Genomic DNA, 16,555 nt, shown 5'->3' with positions numbered 1-16,555 from the left:
ACGGGCTAGCGAGAATGAGGAACGTAAAGAAATTAGTATTAGTAAAAACAAGTGACTGTGGTGTATTCAGGAGGCTTTTGATAAGGTTAAGATTAGAGCACATGCAATTGGGGATAATATACTGGCATGGATTGAGGATTGGTTAACGGACAGAAAACAGAGTAGGAATAAACAGGTCATTCTCAGGTTGGCAGGCTGCAACTAATGGGGTGCCACAAGGCTTGAGCCTCAGCTATTCACAATCATGCCCTCAGAGAGCATAGCTGAGGTAGTAAATGAATGCTTTGAATCTGTCTTTACCAAGGAAGATGCTGCCCAGGCCATGGTGAAACAGGAGGTAATTCAGACACTAGAATGGTTTAAAATTGATAAGGAAGAAGTATTAGATAGGCAGTCTGGACTTAAAGTTGATAAGGCACCAGAACCAGATGAGATGCATCCAAGAATGGAAGGAAGAAAAACTGGAAATTGTAGAGGCACTTGCCATATTTTTTCAGTCTTCCTTCAACTCAGGGGTGGTGTCAGAGGGCTGGAGAATTGAAAGCAATACACCCTTGTTCAAAAAGGAGTGTAAAGATGAGCCCAAAAACTACAGGGCTGTCAGTTTAATTTTGCTGGTGGGGAAACTTCTAGAAACAATAATTCAGCACAAAATTAATAGTCACATAGACAAATTCTGGTTAATTAAAGAAAGCCAGCATGGATTTCTTAAGGGAAAATCGTGTGTAACTAAGTTGCCAGAGTTTTTTGAAGAGGTAACAAAAAGGGTTGATGAGGGCAATGCTGTTGATGTGGGGTACATGAACTTCCAAAAGGCATTTGATGAAGTGCCACACAACAGACTTGTGAGAAAAGTTATTGTTCATGGAATAAAAGGGACAGTGGCAACATGGATACAAAACTGGCTGAGTGACAGGAAACAGAGTAGTGGTTAATGGACATTTTTCAGGCTGGAGGAAGGTTTGCAGTGGAACTCCCCAAGGTACAGTATTTGGACCCTTGCTTTTCCTGATAAATATTAATGACCTAGAACTTTGTATATAGGACACAATTTCAAAATTTGCAGATGATACGAAACTTGGAAGCATTATGAACTGGAAGGAGAGTAGTGTATAACTACAAAAAGACATAAACAAGTTAGTGGAATGGGCAGACAGATGGTAAATGAAGTTCAATACAGAGAAATATGAAATTATTTATTTTTGTAGGAAGAACATCGAGAGACAATATAAAATAAAGGGCGCAACTCTAAAGTGGGTGCAGGAGCAGAGTGACCTGGCCTTTTTGTGCGTCAGTCATTGAAGGTGGCAGGACAGGTTGAGTGAGCAGTTAATAAAGCATACAGTATCCTAGGCTTTATTAATAAAGACAGAGGGTACAAGAGCAAGGAAATAATGTTGAACTTGTGCAAGACATTAGTTAGACCTCAGCTGGAGTATTGAGTCCAGTTCTGGGCACAGCACTTTTGGAAGGATATGAAGGCATTAGAGAGAATCTGCAAGAGGCTCACGAGAACAATTCCACGGATGAGAAACTTTAGTTAACAAGATAGATTGGAGAAGTTACGACTGTTTTCCTGGGAGAAAAGAAGGCTGAGAGGAGATATGATAGAGGTAATCAAAGTCATGAGGAGTCTGGACAGGGTAGGTAGGGAGTAACTGTTCCCACTCTTGAAAGCATCTAGAATGAGTGGGCACAGATTTAAAATAATTGTCAAAAGCAGCAAAAGTGATATGAGAAAAACTTTTTCACCCAATGACTAGTTAAGGTCTCGAATGCACTACCTGAGTGTGTGGTGGAGGGAGGTTGGATCGAAGCGTTCAAAAGGGAACTAGACTGCTTTCCAAAAAGCAAGAATGTGCAGGGTTATGGGAAGAAGGCGGAAGAATGGCTCATTTGGAGAGCCAGTGCAAACACGATGGGCTGAATGGCCTCCTTCTGTACAATAACAATTCTGCGATGTCTTTTCAAGGATTAAAATGGATGAGACACTAACACTGAAGTGCCCAAAAATTATCACAATGGCTCAGCTCCAAATCTTTATAGATGGGCGCTAAAAAGAAGTTTTTGCCCATTAAAATTCCTGCTACTTGCAGCTTCATCCTGAAGGTATTGATATTGTTCCAGTCCACATGCACTTCAGCAGCATGACTTGGGTGCTCACTTTCATCGCCATCTATCTAGCTCTGACTCTGTCACTGGATTAAACTCTGAGGTGAAGACTACAGGCCAGCAGAGTAAAGCACGCTGTATTTTTGAAAAAGGACTATAACAAAGATTGAATACTTTCATAACGCATGACAAAATATAAATTACTTGTTTAAAAAATGTACGTTTCTTTAACTTGCACCTAGGTTTGGAAATAAATTATTTTCTGATAATCGTGGGGCAGTAGGTGCTTTCAGGAGCAAGTTGATTAGCTCGGGAAATGTTTTCCACTCTTACCTGTATAAGCTTCCATCGCATATTTAGATCGTCAAGCTGGTGAGAAGTCTTTGGAGATAAAGAGACATCAAGTGGAGATAATTGGCTAGCCAGGTCATTTACTATTTTGACTTCTTGCTTCACTGGGGCAATTTCTTCTTTAAAAACCTAACAAAGAGCATGCAAAAATAATGAGAAATATCTCAAAATCAGTTTAGTTATTAAAGGTTTGAAAAATTAAGTTAAAACTAACATTGCAGTATGAAATCCAGAAGTCTAGTGAGTGTGTAGAGTAATTTGGAGTTTTATAAAACTGATGTCTGATTGAGCAAGTGCCAACCCCAAGTCATTTTCAATTTATTTCATCACACTAACTCATTACAATTACAGTCAGTGTAGATCAGTGAATTAAATAAATATAGGAATCGGGAAACAATATAGAACAAATAGTCTCAACAGGACTTTGGGCTGTGCGATTTGGCTTATTCCAGCTCCTATTTCTTATGTTCCTATGTTATGTTTTCTCAATTCTGCATTTGTCATACAAACAAACAACGAGCAGGAATAGGCCATTCAGCCCCTCGAGCCTGCTCCACCATTTAATAAGATCATGGTTTGTCTGATAGCAAACTGAAATCTACAACCCACCTATCCTCGATAACCTTTCACCCCTTTGTTTACCAAGAATCTATCTAGCTTTGTCTTAAAAATATTCAAAGGCTCTGCTTCCACCACCTTCTCAGGAAGAGAGTCCTAAAGACTCATGACCCTGAGTGAAAAAATTTCACCTTCCTCTCTGTTTTAATTGGGCGACCCTTTATTTTCAACAGTGACCTCTAATTCTAGATTCGTCCACAAGAGGAAACATCCTCTCCACATTCAACCTGTCAAGACCCCTCAGGGTCTTATATGTTTCAATCAAGTCACCTCTTTCTCTTCTATCCAGCAGATACAAACCTTTCCTCATAAGGAAACCCACCCATTCCAGGTATCAGTCTGGTAAACCTTCTCTGAGCTGCTTCCAACGCATTTACATCCTTCCTTAAATAAGGTGACCAATACTGTACAAAGTACTCCAAATGTGGTCTCACTGGTGCCCTATACAACTGAAGCAAAACCTCACTACTTTGGTATTCAATTACCCTCACAAAAAATAATAACATTCTATTAGCTTTCCCAATTACTTGCTGGACTTGCATATTAACCTTTTGTGATTCATGCACGAGGACAGCCAAGTCCCTCTGCACCTCAGCGCTCTGTATCAGATTTGTTTAAGAAAATGTGTGTAGCCCTGCCTGATAACCATCACTCCCCAACATAATCTTCTCATATAATAAAAGCAAAATACTGCGAATGCTGGAAATCTGAAACAAAAACAAAAATAGCTGGAAAAACTCAGCAGGTCTGACAGCATCTGCGGAGAGGAATACAGTTAACATTTCGAGTCCGTATAACTCTTCATCAGAACTAAGGGAAAATAGAAATGAGATGAAATATAAGCTGGTTGAGTAGGGTGGGACAGGTAGAGCTGGATAGAGGGCCAGTGATAGGCGGAGGCAAAGAAGAGATTGCCAAAGATGTCAGACAAAAGAACAAAGGGGTGTTGACGGTGGTGATATTAGCTATGGAATGTGCTAATGGTGACATTAAGGATAGAAAGCAGGACGAGCAAGTGACAGATAGCCCTAGTGGGGGTAGGGTAGGGGGAAGGGATCAAAATGGGCTAAAAGGTGGAGGTAAAACAATGAATGGAAATACATTTAAAAATAATAGAAATAGGTAGGAAAAGAAAAATATATATTAAAAAAATATATATATATGTATTAAAAAATACATAAATTATTGGAAAAAGGGGGATCGGAAAGGGGGTGGGGATAGAGGAGAGAGTTCATGATCTGAAGTTGTTGAACTCAATGTTAAGTCCGGAAAGCTGTAAAGTGCCTAGTCGGAAGATGAGGTGCTGTTCCTCCAGTTTGCGTTGAGCTTCACTGGAATATTGCAGCAGGCCAAGGACAGACATGTGAGCAGGAGAGCAGGGTGGTGTGTTGAAATGACAAGCGACAGGGAGGTCCGGGTCATGCTTGCGGACAGACCGAAGGTGTTCTGCAAAGCGGTCACCCAGTCTGCGTTTGGTCTCTCCAATGTATAGGAGACTGCATTGGGAGCAGCGAATGCATTAGACTAAATTGAGGGAAGTGCAAGTGAAGTGCTGCTTCACTTGAAAGGAGTGTTTGGCCCTTGGACAGTGAGGAGGGGGGGAAGTAAAGGGGCAGGTGTTACACCTTCTGCGGTTGCATGGGAAGGTGCCGTGGGAGGGGGTTGATGTGATGGAGGAGTGGATCAGGGTGTCCCGGAGGGAACGGTCCCTACGGAATGCCGACGGGAGGTGAAGGGAAGATGTGGTTGGTGGTGGCATCGTGCTGGAGTTGGCGGAAATGGTGGAGGATGATCCTTTGAATGCGTAGGCTGGTGGGGTGATAAGCGAGGACAAGGGGGACCCCATCATGGTTCTGGGAGGGAGAGGAAGGTGTGAGGGCTGAACACGGTTGAGGGCCCTGTCAACCACCGTGGCTGGAAAACCTCAGTTAAGGAAGGAAGAAAGACACATCCAGAGGAACTGTTTTGGAAATTGGCATCATCGGAACAGATTCGACGGAGGCAAAGGAACTGAGAGAATGGGATGGAGTCCTTACAGGAAGATGGGCTGAACACGGTTGAGGGCCCTGTCAACCACCGTGGCTGGAAAACCTCAGTTAAGGAAGGAAGAAAGACACATCCAGAGGAACTGTTTTGGAAATTGGCATCATCGGAACAGATTCGACGGAGGCAAAGGAACTGAGAGAATGGGATGGAGTCCTTACAGGAAGCAGGGTGTGAGGAGATGTAGTCGAGGTAGCTGTGGGAGTCGGTAGGCTTGTAATGAATATTGATGGACAGTCTATCACCAGAAATTGAGTAAGAGAGGTCAAGGAACGGAAGGGAAGTGTCAGTGATGGACTATGTGAAAATGATGGAGGAGTGGAAATTGGACGCAAAATTAATAAATTTTTCCAGGTCCAGACAAGAGCATGAAGTGGCACCGAAGCAGTCATCGATGTACCGGAGAAAGAGTTGTGGGAGGGGGCCTGAGTAGGACTGGAACAAGGAATGTTTCACATACCCCATAAAGAGACAGGCATAACTGGGGCCCATGCAGGTACCCATAGCCATGCGTTTTATTTAGAGGAAATGAGACGAGTTTAAGGAGAAATTGTTCAGTGAGAGAACAAGTTCAGCCAGACGGAGGAGAGTGGTGGTGGATGGGGATTGTTCGGGTCTCTGTTCGAGGAAAAAGCGGACAGCTCTCAGACCATCCCGGTGGGGGATGGAGGTGTAGAGGGATTGGACGTCCATGGTGAAGAGGAGGCGGTTGGGCCCAGGGAACTGGAATTTCTTGATATGATGTAGGGCGTCAGAGGAATCGCGTATGTAGGTGGGAAGAGACTGGACAAGGGGAGAGAGAATGGAGTCAAGATAGCAAGAAATGAGTTCCGTAGGGCAGGAACAGGCTGACACGATCGGTCTGCCGGGGCAGTCCTGTTTGTGGATTTTGGGTAGGAGGTAGAAGCGGGCCGTCCAAGGTTGGGAGACCATCAGGTTGGAAGCTGTGGAGGGAAGATCTCCAGAGGAGATAAGGTCAGTGACAGTCTTGGAAACAATGGCTTGATGGCAATGGCAATCTTCTCACACAATGGTAGCCTGAGGCATACTGAAACCCATCACCATTAACTGTTTCCAATTCAAGCCACTGGCAAACAAATTTCCAACTGTAGCATTCTATTTGCCTGACAGAGCCCATACTCTTCCCTAGGTACACATTCCACTAAGCTCAGAGCAGACATTTAGGTTTGGTTTCTAAATGGTTCAGGACTCCTAAGAGTGTGCAGATATAACGCTGCTGTTTAGCCAGTTAAATCTCATTGCTTCTCAGAGCAGAGGATTAGTAAGCTTCCTGAGGTTTGTCCATCCAAGAGCACATTGCTTGATACAGCATTGGTTTGCACAGTTAACTAGAGATCACAGGGAAGAATTCCATCCCTCATCAGTGACAGCTTTGTCCATTCAGGTTGCATCAGAGCACCAAGTTTGGTGGTCAATTGTCAATAATGCTTTGGCATGCTTTGAATTACTTAGTCCAGGCTTTGAGAGTCTACTGCAGTGGGTTAACTTGGTTCTTTAACGAGCTGGTGTATCATTGTGGAGAAACTTCAATGAAGCTTACTTCTACCACCAAATGGAGGACTAACAGTTGGTTGCCAAACATCTAACAAGTGTGGGTTTTAGCCCTCAATAGCTGGACACAATGTACCAGAAACCCAGAGGAGCAGGTTGGCGTGCAGCATAACTCACCACATAACTTTAAAAGCGTTTCCACCATATTCTGAGCCAAAACCTTGACAAATATTAATCTCCAATGAACAGTGGGCCAAAGATTCAGCAGTGGCTACTTGTCTACCTACAGTCCAACCAGGGTAGGCACAAGACTCTGAATAGGACACTATTTTTCTATTTGGTCTCCAGGTAAGAGCTTCCATCAGCTGTTGTTCTGTGTTTCAGATCTTCCTCATCAGCTTGACAACAGACATCTGTTTCCAGCTAGGTGGAATTATCTACACAGATCAGCTGTGCTATAAAAGTGTAAAACATGCTGCTAAATCCATTTTAAACTGCTTCACCCGGGTTTTTTTTTGTTCATTCATGGGATGTGGGCGTCCAGGATGTTCCAGGGTTTTGACCCAACGACAAGAGATGGAACAGCAATATAGTTCCAAGTCAGGATACTGAGTGGCTTGGAGGGGAACTTCAAGGTGGCGGTGTTCCCATCTATCTGCTGCCCTTGTCCTTCTAGATGATAGTGGTCATGAGTTTGGAAGGTGCTGTCTAAGGAGCCTTGATGAATTCCTGAAGTGCATCTTGTAGATGGTAAACACTGCTGCTACTGTACGTCGGTGGTGGAGGGAGTGAATGATTGTGGATGAGGTGCCAATTAAGCGGGGCTGCTTTGTCCTGGATGCTGTCAAGCCTCTTGAGTGTTGTTGGAGCTGCAATCATCCCGGCACGCGGGGAGTATTCCATCACACTCCTGACTTGTGCCTTATACATGGTGGACAGGCTCTGGGGAGTCAGGGGTGAGTTACTCATCGCAGGATTCGTAGCCTCTGACTTGCTCTTGTAGTCAGAGTATTTATATGGCTGGTCCAGTTTAGCCTCTGGTCAATGATAACCCCCCCAGGATGTTGATAATGGGGGATTCAGCAATGGTAATGCCATTGAACATCAAGAGGCGCTGGTTAGATTCTTTCTTGTTGGAGATTGTCTGACACTTGTGTGGCGGGAATGTTACTTGCCACTTGTCAGCCCAAGCCTGGATATTGTCCAGTTCTTGCTGCATTTGGACATGGGATTGCTTCAGTATCAGTTGAGTTGTGAATGGTGCTGGGCATTGTGCAATCATCAGCAAACATCCCAACTTCCATTACGATGGAAGGAAGGTCATTGATGAAGCAGCTGAAGATGGTTGGGCCTGGAACGCTACCCTGGGGAGCTCCTGCAGTGATGCCCTGGAACTGAGGTGACTGACCTCCAACCATCTTCCTTTGTGCAAGATATGACTCCAACCAGTGGAGAGTTTTCCCCTGATTCCCATTGACTCCAGTTTTGCTAGGGCTCCTTGATGCCACATTCGATCAAATGCTGCCTTGATGTTAAGGGCAGTCACTCTCACCTCATCTCTGGAGTGCAGCTCTTTTGTCCATCTTTGAACCAAGGCTGTAATGAAGTCAGAAGCTGAGCGGTCCTGACTGTATCCAAACTGGGCATCAGTGAGTAGGTTATTGCTAAGCAAGTACTGCTTCATAGCACTGTTGATGACCCCTTCCAACAGTTTACTGATGACCAAGAGTAGACTGATGGGGCGGTAACTGGTCAGGTTAGATTTGTCCTGCTTTTTGTGTACAGGACATACCTGGGCAACTTTCCACATTGACAGGTAGATGCCAGTGTTGTAGCTATACTGGAACAGCTTGGCTAGGGGCACAGCAAGTTCTGGGGCACAAGTCTTCAGTACTATTGCCAGAATATTGTCAAGGCCCATAGCTTTTGCTGTATCCAGTGCCTTCAGCCGTTTTTTGATATCATGTGGAGTGAATCGAATTGGCTGAAGACTGGCATCGGTGATGTTGGGAACCTCTGGAGGCCACAGCAATGGATCATCCACTCAGCACTTTTGACTGAAGATTGTTGCAAATGCTTCAGCCGTACCTTTTTGCAAAGAGTTTTGCTGAAGAAGTGACTGCTCCTCCAAGGTACTCACCAACAGGTTTGTGTAAGCCAGAGCTTTCAAAACACGGAGTGCACGACAGCACTTTTATAATATACACATGGTATTGTGTGCATGTGACTATTTACACAGGGCTCGAGCCTCTGTCATGCCACTTTCCAATAGTCTGTTCACTTCAGTTGACATTTTAAAAAGCTCAAGCTATTCCTCTTGTTCACTAGGTGCTAATGAGCAGCAAGCAATCCTTAAGCTCCTTAAGCAGCATAATGAAATTCATTGCATCACATGTGGTCAGGTAAAGTGCACGAACATGGCTTTCATCAGATTTCATAAGGTTATTGACCATATGCCACATGCTGTCCTCATTTAGCAATATATGGGGTACACAGCTGTTCCAAAGATTTTACGTGGGATATAAGCACTACAGAGTCGACTTCTCTCGAAAGGTGAATGGATCAAGGTTGTCCACATTCACTCATCCTATTCAATGTCTTCATTAACCTTGTGTTAGATAGCACCATAAGGGATTGTCCCCGTACATTCAATCTAGGTGTTTGAGAGAACTTGAGAGATCATTTTCTGTTATTGGTGAGGATCTAGCAAGCTTCCCATTAACCATTTAGAATAAAGAGTTAAGCAATGGAATTTGATGGTGGATGCATCCCAAATATAGCATACCGTTTCTCTTCTGTGACAGCCAAGTCCTTATGTATGTTATATTTGCGGCATATAAGAGCTATCCAGACAATTCTACATGGTTCAGAGTTCCTAGCAATGTAATACAAGAGCTTCCTTCAGGTCCAGTTGCGAGATGCGTATGTGGCACAGATATCACAACATAAGCTGTGGTATCACAAGCTGTTTACAGTGTTATTAACTGTTCAACCTGTCCTATTGTCCAGATCACTAAGGACACATTTCTATACCTTATCTGATATTTTAGTGTTTTAGTATTTTATTATAGAGCTAGTGTTCTATTTCTTTAAAGACCTATGTTTTGTTATTTGGCAGCCAGAAGAAATTGTCAAAGGCACAGAGGCTCTCAAAATTGATCGCTGTAATTACCAACAGTTTGAACAACTCATAAGAATCTGTGCTGGGTCACAGCAGATAAACCCACATCTCCTACAACTCTACTTCAGCAAGATAAAGGAGGTAAACGCCATGCCTCCCAGCAGCACCCTAGCTCTGAGCCACAGAGGCTGGTGAGTGGAGTTCACTACAACAGGAGTGATTGAGGATAAACTTAAGGGAAGCTAGATAAGCACATGAAAGAAAGAGGGATAGAAGGTTCCACTGATGGGGTTACATGAAGGAGGGTGGGAGGGAGTTCAATGCAGCATAAACATGAGCAGAAAGAGAATTTGTTTTTAGTCATTCATGGGATGTGGGCATCGCTGGCTGGGCCAGCATTTATTGCCCATCCCTAATTGCCACTGACAAGGTGGTGCTGAGCTGCCTTCTTTAACTGCAGCAGTCCCTGTGGTGTAGATACATCCACTGTGCTGTTAGGGAGGGAGTTCCAGGATTTTAACCGAGCAATGGTGAAGGAAAGGCGATAAATTTCCAAGTCAGGATAGTGAGTGGCTTTGAGGGGAACTTCCAGGTGGTGGTGTTCCCATCTGTCTGCTGCCCTTGTCCTTCTAGGTGGTAGTGGTCGTGGGTTTGGAAGGTGCTGTCTAAGGAGCCTTGGTGAGTTGCTGCAGTGCATCTTGTAGATGGTACACACTGCTGACACTATGTGTCGGCGGTGGAGGGAGTGAATGTTTGTGAAAGGGGTGCCAATCAAGTGGACTGCTATGTCATGGATGGTGTCAAGCTAGTCCAGTTCAGTTCCTGGTCAATGGTAACCCCCAAGATGATAGAATTATCTGTTTCTGTGCTGTTAACTCCATGTAATTGTATGCAAGTGATGCTTAACTCTACATTTGAACTTCATAAAAGATCAGTTTTGGGCAATGATACAGCCCACAGAGAATGCAATCGTGAAAACCTTCACTACATACTTGATGTACCATGCAGATATTTTGGGTTTATACAAAATATTGTAGCTGCTTTTACTATTCTCCTGCTTCTGGCATAAATAATGATCTGTTTTGACATTGTTGTCATTTGGGGAAAAAAAAGACACCATAGGGTATCAACATTTTAAATGACACTTAAGTATTCTGCTCTTTAAAATCATTTCTTTTAACTGTGTCAACTTAGTCTATCATATAAGCACTGTGTGAACATGGTGCAGGTGTATAACGTAGCAGGTATGGGTGGAGATGGTGTTGTAGTAGTAATGTCACTAGACTGGTAATCCAGAGGCCCAGGCTAATGCCCTGGGGACATGGGTTCAAATCCCACCATGGCAGTTGGTGGGATTTAATTTCAATTAATAAAATCTGGAAAATAAAGCTAGTAATGACCATGAAACCGTTATCAATGGTCATAAAAACCTATCGGGAGGGAAGGAAATCTGCCCTCCTTATCTGGTCTGGCCTACATGTGACTCCAGATCCACAGCAATGTGGTTGACTCTTAGCTGCTCTCTGAAATGGCCTAGTAAGCCTCTCAGTTAAAGGGCAATTAGGTATGGGCAACAAATGCCGGCCTAGCCAGCAATGCCTACAACCCATGAAAGAATAAGACGTTATTGAGAAAGCCTGGAATGAACAATACATCATATGACAAACCTAACACCAATGCATTTTCCAACACACTAAATATATTTGCCTCAGTAAAGAAAAATCCTCTTCATCTTGCACCAGTTAAATTTCATAATAAAGGGAGTACATCTGTAAACAGTATATTTCCGTGTAAAACAGACTTGCTCCAGGAAAACAACCACAACACATCAAATAAAAATACATGTGGAATGTTCCAGAAATTTTCTGCACCTTTACATCATACTTTGTAGCAGAGAAAACAAGTAACACTGATTTTCTTTTTTAAAAAGGTTGTGGAAATTGTTCAAAATGCAGCCCCACAGTGATTTTTAAAAAGTGTAGAATTTGAATTCAATCTAAGCACAAATTATTCTTGTCATTTAAAAATAAGAAAGAAAACTTAAAAAATAATTCATCATATCTGCCCTCAAAATGTCCAACGTTAGATAATGGAGTTGTGCAGCTGCAGAGTTGATATTCCCTGAAAGAACCAAGAAACTTGTCTTTGTCATACAGTATTACTATCAGGCATCTGTCAATTGCTTCAGCAAATCTCAATCAACATTTAATTAAAATCACAGCTTAGGAAATATTCAACAGCTAATGTCATATTATGCAGATGAGACCTTACCCCATGAAAATCACAGAATCACAGTGCAGAAGAAGCCCTTCGGCCCATCGAGTCTGCACCGGCACGTGAGAAACACCTGACCTACCTACATAATCCCATTTACCAGCTCTTGGCCCATAGCCTTGAATGTTATGACGTGCCAAGTGCTCATCTAGGTACTTTTTAAAGGATGTGAGGCAACCCGCCTCCACCACACTCCCAGGCAGTGCATTCCAGACCGTCACCACCCTCTGGGTAAAAAAGTTTTTCCTCACATCCCCCCTAAACCTCCTGCCCCTCACCTTGAACTTATGCCCCCTTGTGACTGACCCTTCAACTAAGGGGAACGGCTGCTCCCTATCCACCCTGTCCATGCCCCTCATAATATTGTACACCTCGATCAGGTCGCCCCTCGGTCTTCTCTGCTCCAACAAAAACAACCCAAGTCTATCCAACCTCCCTTCATAACTTAAACGTTTCATCTCAGGCAACATCCTGGTGAATCTCCTCTGCACCCCCTCCAGTGCAATCACATCCTTCCTATAACGTGGCAACCAGAACTGCACACAGTGCTCTAGCTGTGGCCTCACCAAGGTTCTGTACAACTCCAACATGACCTCCCTACTTTTGTAATCTATGCCTCACTTGATAAAGGCAAGTGTCCCAAATGCTTTTTTCACCACCTCACTAACATGCCCCTCTGCCTTCAGAGATCTATGGACACACACGACAAGGTCACTTTGTTCCTCAGAACTTCCTAGTGCCATGCTGTTCATGGAATACTTCCTTGTCAAATTACTCCTTCCAAAGTGTATCACCTCTCACTTTTCAGGGTTAAATTCCATCTGCCACTTATCTGCCCATTTGACCATCCCGTCTACATCTTCCTGTAGCCCAAGACACTGAACTTCACTGTTAACCACCCGGCCAATCTTTGTGTCATTCGCAAACTTACTAATCCTACCCCCCCACATAGTCATCTGCGTCGTTTATATAAACGACAAATAATAGGGGACCTAGCACAGATCCCTGTGGTACGCCACTGGACACTGGCTTCCAATCACTAATGCATCCTTCTGTCATCACCCTCTGTCTCCGACAACTAAGCCAATTTTGAATCCACCTTATCAAATTACCCTGTGTCCCATGTGCATTTGCCTTCTTATATGTCTCCCATGTGGGACCTTGTCAAAGGCTTTGCTGAAATCCATATAAACTACATCAACTGCACTACCCTCATCTACACACCTGGTCACCTTCTCAAAAAATTCAATCAAATTTGTTAGGCATGACCTTCCTCTGACAAAGCCATGTTGACAATCCCTGATCAAACCATGCCTCTCCAAGTGGAGATAGATACTCTCCTTCAGAAATTTCTCCAATAGTTTCCCTACCACTAATGTGAGACTCACTGGCCTGTACTTCCCTGGCTTATCTCTATAACCCTTCTTAAATAGTGGAACCACATTAGCTGTTCTCCAGTCCTCTGGCACCTCCCCCATGGCCAGAGAGGAATTAAAAATTCGGGTCAGAGCCTCTGCGATCTCCTCCATTGCCTCCTTCAGCAGTCTGGGACACAAATCATCTGGACCTGGAGATTTGTCCACTTTTAAGCCTGCCAACATCTCCAATACCTTGTCACTCCCTATATCAATTTGCTTAAGAACCTCGCAGTCTCTCTCCCCGAGTTCGATACCTTCATCCTCATTCTCTTGGGTGAAGACAGATGTGAAGTATTCATTCAACACTCTAGCGTTGTCCTTTGGCTCCACCCATAGATTGCCCCCTTGGTCCCTTATGGGCCCTACTCTTTCCCTGGTTATCCTCTTCCCATTGATATACTTATAGAATATCTTGGGATTTTCCCTACTTTTACCAGCCAGAGCTTTCTCATATCCCCTCCTTGCTCTCCTAATTGCTTTCTTAAGCTCCACTCTGCACTGTCTGTACTCCACTAAAGCCTCTGCTGATTTGCTTCCCTTGTACCTGCAATATACCAAACATATTATGAGGAACTAACCATTCACAAATTTTTCATTGGCACAAAGAATGTTCTAAGTGGAAAAGCAGATTATGTTGCTGTCTGGATGCAAGCTGTGCTCAAACTCCACACAGAGACCTGCAGACAACAAACGTCTAAGGCTGATACCCATTTTTGGGAGTTGGACAGACTTAGTGGGCAGAATTTTACAACAGCGGGATTTTATGTCCCCGCTGAAGTCAATGGGGTTCATAATGGCTCGCCGCATTTTACGGCCTTGTCCCCGCCGAAACGGGGCTGAAAAATTCTGCCCAGTGAGTGGGCAAGAATATGACAGATGGAAGATAATGTGCAAAAATGTTAGGTTTTCTGCTTTGCTAGGAGGAACAGTCTGTTCAGCTTTAGTACAATGCCATAAAAATATATCCTGAACTTGCAATAGAAAGGGCATAGAGAAGAGCAACAAGGCTGAACTAAAAGGAATGAGCTGCAAGGAAAGAGTATAGGAGCTGAGGATAAATAGTCTAAAGAGATGGCAGCTTGAAACGGCCGCGGAGAGCGGCGGGGACTTCAGCTTTAAACGGCCGCGGAGAGCGGCGGGGACTTCAGCTTTAAACGGCCGCGGAGAGCGGCGGGGACTTCAGCTTGATAAGGGCGTGGAAAGCGGGAGACTTCAGTTTGAAAAGGACGCAGAGAGCGGCGGGGACTTCAGTTTGGGTACCTTGGTACCCTGCTGGGAGTCAGAGCAGAGCAGACCTGCGGAAGACAATCGGGAGCTGAGCAGCACACTGTTTCACTGCTTCAGCTGCTGTGAGGCTGCATTCCGGGAAAAAGAAAAGATGCAACTGTAACGACTCAGGAAGCTAGTAAGTCGATTGGCCAGTAAGTGCTCAGTCTAAGGGACAGTGTGAGAGAAACCAGCCTAGGCAGGCAAGTTAAGATAGATCTATAAATAAAAATAACTGAAACTTTAAAATAATAAACCAACATTTGAAAACGTTAAAATTAAAATCAAACAATAAAGATAAAAAAAGCAATAAAAATAAAGATAAAAAAAGCAATAAAAATAAAGTAATTTAAACAAACATCTCAAACACATACCTTGTAGTTAAGAAGCATATAACCTTTAGTTGTCAGTGGTACTAGCATTCAATAAACACTGTAAATTGTAGCATACATAGGAAGAAAGTAATTAAAGTAAATTAACTGAATAACATAAGTTGGAATGGCGGGACAGGTGTTAAGTTGCAGCTGTGAGCTGTGGGAGCTTTTCGACACCAAGGCGATCCATGACAAACACATCTGCAGGAAGTGTAAGCAGCTAGAGGGATTCTGGATCAGGATTATTGATCTGGAAGCCGAAATGCAGACACTGCGCAACATAAGGGAGGGGGAGAAATACCTGGATACTTTATTCCAGAAGACAGTCACACCTCTTAGAAGAGGGTCATCTTTTTTGGTCAGCAGTGAAGGACAGGAGGATGTGACTGTCAGTGAGACAGGTAATGGGACTGAGCAGACAGTAGGGGAGGAGCCTCAGGCTTTGCAATTGTCAAATAAGTTTGAGGTGCTCACAACATGTGTGGATGAAAGCGAAGTCTGTAAGGTGGGTGGGCTGGCTGGCTATGGCACTGTGGTACAGGAAGCCGTTCAAGCAGGGGGAGCATAAAGGATGTAAAGGTAGTAGGGGATTGGGTGTTTAGGGGGATTGACACTGTTTTCTGCAGCAAGTCTTGATTGTTGATGTCCAGGTGGCTATTTTTTTTTGGAAAAATATACTTTATACATAAAATATCTGGAAGAACATACCAAACCATTTCAAAATCACCATCACAAAGGTACAATCAGGTTCAACTTTTACAACATGTATCACGAGGTGCATCAATACAATAAATGAATATTACAATCATTTGCAGACATTCATTTTGAGCTGTACAGCCCAAGGGGCTCTAAACAGTTCCCAGTCCCTCGGTGCACTGTGGCAGAAAGGTCTTAAGACAGCGACCCTTCCCCATTCCGCCTTTGCGGTGGCTGCCCCAAGCTTTAGTATGTCCCTCAGCACGTAGTCCTGGACTTTGGAATGTGCCAGTCTGCAACACTCAGTCGGGGACAACATTTTGCACTGGAAGACCAACAAGTTTCAGGCAGACCAAAGAGCGTCTTTCACCGAGTTGATGATCCTCTAGCTGCAGTTGATGATCCTCCAGCTGCAGTTGATGTTTGCCTCGGCGTGTGTCCCTGGGAACAGCTCGTAGAGCACAGAGTCCTGTGTCACAGAACTGCTCGGGATGAACCTTGACAGGAACCACTGCATCTCTCTCCAGACCTTCTTTGCAAAGGCACAATCTACAAGGAGGTGAACAACGGTCTCGTCCCCACCACAGCTACCTCGAGGGCAACGTGCCGAGGGGGTGAGACTCCTGACGTGTAGGAAGGATCTGACGGGGAGGGCATTTCTCACCACCAGCCAAGCTACGTCTTGGTGCTTGTTGGAAAGTTCTGGCGATGAGGCATTCTGCCAAATGACTTTGACAGTCTGCTCGGGGAACCATCCCACAGGATCCACC

The 16,555-nt window shown here is 44.1% G+C and overlaps 1 protein-coding gene across 8 annotated transcripts in view; it reads right to left on the bottom strand.

Annotated features, from left to right (window-relative positions):
* The window catches only part of utrn (utrophin), a 630,893-nt gene that overhangs the window by 169,248 nt on the left and 445,090 nt on the right, over window positions 1–16,555 (bottom strand). For all 8 annotated transcript variants that reach the window (XM_078556557.1, XM_078556553.1, XM_078556558.1 and 5 more), the window contains one exon: window positions 2,446–2,592. In XM_078556557.1, coding sequence (XP_078412683.1) covers window positions 2,446–2,592 — 147 coding nt within the window. The remainder of the gene's footprint in view (window positions 1–2,445; window positions 2,593–16,555) is intronic.

This window comes from Cetorhinus maximus, chromosome 14, assembly GCF_964194155.1.
Source record: "Cetorhinus maximus chromosome 14, sCetMax3.hap1.1, whole genome shotgun sequence".
Classification (NCBI taxonomy): Eukaryota; Metazoa; Chordata; class Chondrichthyes; order Lamniformes; family Cetorhinidae; genus Cetorhinus; species Cetorhinus maximus.
The sequence above is the reverse complement of the archived record's forward strand: the minus strand, read 5'-3'. Positions and strand labels throughout refer to the sequence as shown.